Source organism: Ochotona princeps, chromosome 21, assembly GCF_030435755.1.
Source record: "Ochotona princeps isolate mOchPri1 chromosome 21, mOchPri1.hap1, whole genome shotgun sequence".
Taxonomy (NCBI): domain Eukaryota; kingdom Metazoa; phylum Chordata; class Mammalia; order Lagomorpha; family Ochotonidae; genus Ochotona; species Ochotona princeps.
Genome location: NC_080852.1, coordinates 24,096,331 through 24,102,330, shown reverse-complemented (window position 1 = coordinate 24,102,330; position 6,000 = coordinate 24,096,331). Strand labels below are relative to the sequence as shown.

Here is a 6,000-nt window from a genome sequence, read left to right as displayed (position 1 = left end):
TTTGACTCTATGATTAAATAGTGCTCAGAAAAGTAAGCAGTGCATCTTAACCGGTTAAATACTACAAAATGACCTGTATCATAGAAACGAAGACACTTTCATTCGAAGAATATCTTAAAATTACTATTGCTGAAATAAATCAAAATCTACATTAAAATATTACTGAATACCATTACATGCCATAAAAGAATAAATATAAATCATGGCAGAGCAATAGCAGCATAACAAAGCATCTTTACACGTTTTCACGCTGTGGGCTGGGAAAGTACTCTCAGCTGAGAATACATCGGTCAAGTTCTCAGTCTCGCGCGTTCAGCTCCATTTTCTGTAACAAAGTAAGGGCAGTGTGAATAACAGCTCCCTTTTCTGCATAGCTTTAAAACTATTCTCAGGACACTCCAGGAATGGAACCAGGATGGCTTTGTCGGATTGGTCCTTTTGTCAAAAGTGTTAGGAAAATAATCAACAATGACTAGTTGTGTAGAGACAGAGAAGCAAAAACAAGGCTGTGCTTCACACACAAACAACATTTTTGAGACCACTGGAGGGTTTTGCCTTACTGCAGGTGTCTGGTAGGAGACAGAGGCACTCCGAGTGAAGCCCCTGCTCCACAGGTGTTGTGGGTCTGCTCCCACACAGCCGCAGCCTGGCAGGCCCGTTCAGAGGGCAGTGTGCTGTGCTGTGGCCTGGCTGCAGGGCAGGAGTCGGGACACTCAAACACCATGTAGACATTTCTCTACATTAAGGCCCAAATGGGGCATTCATTCCAATGAAACAGACTTCACTTGAACAAGTATCTCCTAATCTGCCAGCTGAGACTCTGATCCTTAAAACTCAACGCTACTTTGCAGAGCTGACTGTTGCTCTGCTCAGAAATGGTGATGAGCCAACGGCGCCGGTTCCGGAGGGTAGAGATGGGGCTGGCCAAGCTCTGCGGCAAGGCCGGTGACCGTGCCTCCGCACGTCCTCCAGGGAAAGCAAGCCAGAACCAGAGTCTTTACTTCACACAGTTGCCTACGGCTGATGAAAACAGTCACAGAACTTAATACAATGGTGGCTCTTTTTTCTTTTTTTTTTTTTGCCAAAACAAAGGTCTGCTGGTGATGCTTCAGAGTGAAGCCTCCATTACCACTGAGCACGTCCTTTGGAAAACATTCTGAAGAGATGAGTCTTCTTCTCATAGGCTCAATTTCAGGATTCTCAAAATTCCATGTTCTGTTGAGAACTTTGCAGGATGCAGCCTACTGGTTTTTTGAGGTTGACACTGCCTTCAGACTCGTTCCGCTCTGGTCAAAGGGTGTGGTTGTCTTTGTTCTTGGTCAGAACCTGCAAGTAGACCTCATGAAGTGTACTGAGGAAGCTGGAATCGTTCTGCAAGAGATGGTGATGGTGAGAACGAGAATGTCACGTGGAGCTCATCAGAACTTACTGCCTGCATACCAGTTTAAGAACAGAATTGCACAAAGAATTTGTTCAGACAATTCCCAGATAATCCCCCCGACTGCAGGCACAGTCAGTACTGAAGTTTACCGGGGTATCTCCTGTCAGGAGCCTGTGCTCGTGCAGAGAGAAACGCTACTCCCAGTTAGTATTCAAGAATCTGTACCTTCCTTTATGAAAGGATGAAAACCAAAGAGTAAGTTGACACTTCCTGTACCTTGATCAGATGAATTAGTGTATCCTGCAGCTGAGCCCTGCTGAGAATAATGGAAGGCTTCCTCGTGTTTTCTGTTGCTCCAACAGTGAGAGGAGAAGGGGAGCTGGCTTTCCTCTCAAGCTCTACGGACCTTGGAACCGTCTGCTGGAAAACACTTGGGGACAGCAGGACTGAAGATACTGCCGTGGTTGTTGCAGTAATGAGTGGGGAGCCTGCAACCTGCAAGGGAAATGGTCATTTTACATCTAAGTCCAGCAGCCAGGTTCAGAGGAGACACCTGCTAATAGGCAGGAGTATGAGATGGGAGCAAGGGTAGAGTCAAGAGTGAACTCTTTTGGGTAAACATTCAGAAGCACCTGAGTATCTGGTTATGAAGTGATGGTTAGCGAAAGGATGTAAGAATGACCTTGAGTCATTCTGGGAAGCAAGCCCCAGCATCACAGAAAGGGAGCATCAGTAACAGTATAGCGTACACTTTAACAATAATACTTTAGCAAGTAAGAAAACGTTAAGTTTCTTCAGGGAGTGAAGGTGAGGAAATGCCTGGAAGAAGGCCTGATGATAATGTGAGAAACGATCAGTCGATGACAATGTGAAATATTTTGATTGGGATGGTAGTCATTCAATTGATAACTACAAAGTAACAACACAAAAGGTCAAAAGTTATAAAAATCTGCACTTTGTATACATGTATATGAATTTAAAAATAGAGTTAAGAGAAGCAGTTTCTTCTATAATATTCAGTATCTGAGGGTGCTTCAAAAAGTTTTTGTGTGGGGCCTGGTGTGATAGCCTGGCAGCAAAATTCTGGCCTTCCAAGTGCCAGGATCCCATATGGGTGCCAGCTAGCTGCTCCACTTCCCATCCGGCTCCCTGCTTGTGGCATGGGAAGGCAGTTGAGGACGGCCCAAAGCCGTGGGACCCTGCACCTGCGGGGGAGACCCGGAAGAAGCTCCAGCCATTGTGGCCCTTTAGGGGAGTGAGCTAGCGAACAGAAGACCTCTCTATCTCCTCCTCTCCTGGTAAAACCTACCTTTCCAATAAAAATAAATCTAAAAAAAAAGTTTGTATGTGGGACCTGGCATGATGGCTTAATGACTAAGCCCTCCCTTGCAAGCGCCAAGATCTCATATGGTTGTCCATTTGTGTCTTGGTTCCTCAACTTCCAATCCAGCTCCCTGCTTGTGGCCTGGGAAAACTGTGGAGGATCGTGGAAAGCATTGGGACCCCTCACCCACACAGGAGACTGGAAGAAGCTCCTGGCTTCTGTTCAGGCCGTTACAGTCACTTGGGGAGGGTCAAGTAAAGGCAAGATCTTTTTGTCTCTCCATATATCTGATCTGATCTTTCCAATAAAATAAACAAATCATAAAAACATGTATTACTTGGGCTGTCTACATCCACAACTGAGTGCCTGAATTCTCAGCTTCCTATCGTGTCTACCCTGGGAAGGGGCGGCTCAAGTATGTGGCTCTCTCCCAGCTCCACGGGAGGCCCAGAGTGAATTCCTGACTCCCAGTTCTAGCCTGGCCAGGCCCTGGCCATTGCAGGAATTTGGGGAATGAACCAGTAGATGAGAGCTCTCTGTATGTACCTTTACCATAGGAAAAAAAAAATAAACAAAAAACCAAAACTCCAAAATGTAAAACACAATTTGTCTTTTAGATGTACATGGAAATGTATGCTATGAAAAAAAACAAGCTGTACAGATTTTAAAACTGCACCAAAGTGAACTAATCCTTGAATCTCTTTTTTCTTGTGTTTTACATCTGAAAGACAACATTCCTTAAAAATCAATCTGACCTCCACCTCCTAGAAGAATATGTTAAACCAGTAACAATGCTCTCAATAACTCTCATGTGATACAATCAATGGAGATTTTCTCTTTTTTCCTATAAATTATGCCTTCATCAAACAAAACTATTTCCTGATGACAGATATACAGAGGGCACTCCCACTGGCTGGTTCACTAGATGGTCCCAAAGGCCAAACTTGGGCCAGGAACACAGCCATATGTTACGGACTTCAGCCAGTCTCCCATCAGTCACCTGAGCTGTCACTGTGGCTCCCCAGAGCTGTACTGACAGGAAGCTGGTGCTGGGAGCCACTTCAGGCTCTCTTTAGGGACTTTAATGCAGGATGCAGGTATCTTAGCTACTGGGCTAACACCTGCCCCCGACCTTGGCACAATTTTAAAGGTATAGCTTTTGGGAGCTGAACTACTTAGCTTGTTAGCTGGTGTCAAACCAGACTGAGAGCTCAGGCTGATCACTATGCAGCAGGAAAAACAAGCTACAGAAAAGACAGGTTAACGAGGCCAGTCAGAGCTGTCTCTAGTTTAAATTCTGAGGATGAAGCAACTGGAAAGCAGTGATGTCAAGGGTAGTAGACATGTACCAGAGGCCAGGGAGGACACACATGCGTGTAGCACGTGGAGGCTGTTATCAGGGCCATGGTACAGGAGAGGGCCAAGCAGGGAGGTGGCTCTGCCTTGTGACACCCCGGCTCCTCCAGGCTGACACCTTCTTGAGGTGAGAGTTCATCCCTGACAGGACCTGCCCTCCGTGCATGGTCAGGGGAGATACTGTACACAGAAGGCTGCAGCAATGAACCCTGCTTTGTGTCGGAAGCAGCAGCTTGACTGAAACCCCAAAATGTTTTCAAAGAGAAGGGGGCCTTACCGGGATGGCACTGGATAACACCTTCACCTGGGCAAAGACTTCAGGATCCTGGTTTTGTTGCATAGACTGAAATGTTTTAAAAGAAAAGATGAACAGATATTGGCAGATGTGAGTGAAATTTCCTAATCACTGGTGAAAAATCTTGTTCAGCAGTGACCAACGGTTTAGCTGTCAACAAGGCCCTAGATCTCCAAGGGAAGAAGAGGCGGGCAGGAACGGTGATCATGCTACCAATGACTTGACAGTACAAGAGTTCATGACATCTCCCCCCCGCCCCCAGGTCGAAGGTGTGCAGGAGTCCCTAAGGAACACGTGGAAACCTGTATCACAGAGCTGGGAGCTGCGCAGGCATATTTTTGCTGCTGAGCCTGCAAAAGTAAGAGATCTTGGCAACATGAAACCTGGTGATAAGGCTGTTTAAACTTGGACAGGTGACAAGGAACAGCTGTGACCAGAATCACACTTCCACATACTCAACTCTTCATTGTTCACTGGACAGAGAACTGGTTGTAGAGTGAGGAAGACATGAGAACTCTATGAACTCTGCTCCGTAGGTTGGTTACTGCAGGGAAAAGGAAGCGTGTATCTAGGTAAGTATTCCCTGCCAAGGTAGGCTAAAGCAGGTGCTGTACCCAGGCTGCAGGGGCCAGTGATGAACTTCTTCCAGATTTCCCACATTGGTGCAGGGGCCTAAGGACCTAGGCTATCTCCCACTGCTTTCCTAGGCAAGTAACAGAGAGCTGGATTAGAAGTGTAGCAGCTAAGACCTGACCTGGTGCTTATATGAGATGCTGGCATTTCAAGTGGCAGTTTACCTGCTAATCTACAATGCCAGTTCCAGCACCTTTGCTCCAAGTCCCTTAGAGACTTAAGGCTCTGGAAAAACAAAACACACACAAAACTACAACTCAACACCCTTAACAGTTTTTCTCAACCTTTTTTTCCAGTCGATAGTCTCACTGTGGCTTTTTAAGATCACCAGGTGTCCTCCTCTCACCCTTAGGATTCTTTGTTTCAACATATTCTCCCCACTCCAGGGAAGACCTAGAGGGGCACTTGAGAGTGTGGAGGGAGTTGGGAATGGGAGCTAAAAGTTCAGGATAATTTGGGGACCTGTGGCTGTAAATTAAATGATGATTCCTGGAACTGTCAGGCAAAATCCAGACAGAGGCTGGCACTGCGGTGCAGTGCATTTAGTCACCATTGAGAGTCCAGCATTTCATATCAAATGGCTGGCTGGTGTCCTGGCTGCTCTGCTTTTTTTTTTTTTTTTTTTAATTTATTTATTTTATTGGAAAGGGAGATGTACAGAGATGAGGAGAGACAGAGAGGAAGATCTTCCATCCGATGATTTACTCCCAAAGTGGCCGCAACGGCCAGTGCTGCGCTGATCCGAAGCCAGGAGCCAGGAAGTTCTTTCCGGGTCTCCCACGCAGGTGCAGGGTCCCAAAGCTTTGGGCTGTCCTCAACTGCTTTCCCAGGCTACAAGCAGGGAGCCGGACGGGAAGTGGAGCTGCCGGGATTAGAACCGGCACCCATATGGGATCCCGGAATGTTCAAGGCGAGGACCTTAACCATTACACTATTGTGCCGGGCCCAGCTGCTCTGCTTCCAATTCGGTTCCCTGTGAATGCACCTGGGAAGGCAGCAGCAGATGACTCA

The 6,000-nt window shown here is 46.6% G+C and overlaps 1 protein-coding gene across 2 annotated transcripts in view; it reads right to left on the bottom strand.

Moving 5' to 3' along the window:
• Positions 1-1,082: 1,082 nt before the first annotated feature.
• The window catches only part of DCP1A (decapping mRNA 1A), a 45,033-nt gene continuing 40,115 nt past the window's right edge, over positions 1,083-6,000 (bottom strand). For both annotated transcript variants that reach the window (XM_004581553.2, XM_004581554.3), the window contains 3 exons: positions 4,339-4,404; positions 1,658-1,876; positions 1,083-1,371 (listed from right to left, as the gene is read on the bottom strand). In XM_004581553.2, the coding sequence (XP_004581610.2) occupies positions 1,291-1,371; positions 1,658-1,876; positions 4,339-4,404 (366 nt within the window). In that variant the 3' untranslated portion in view covers positions 1,083-1,290. The remainder of the gene's footprint in view (positions 1,372-1,657; positions 1,877-4,338; positions 4,405-6,000) is intronic.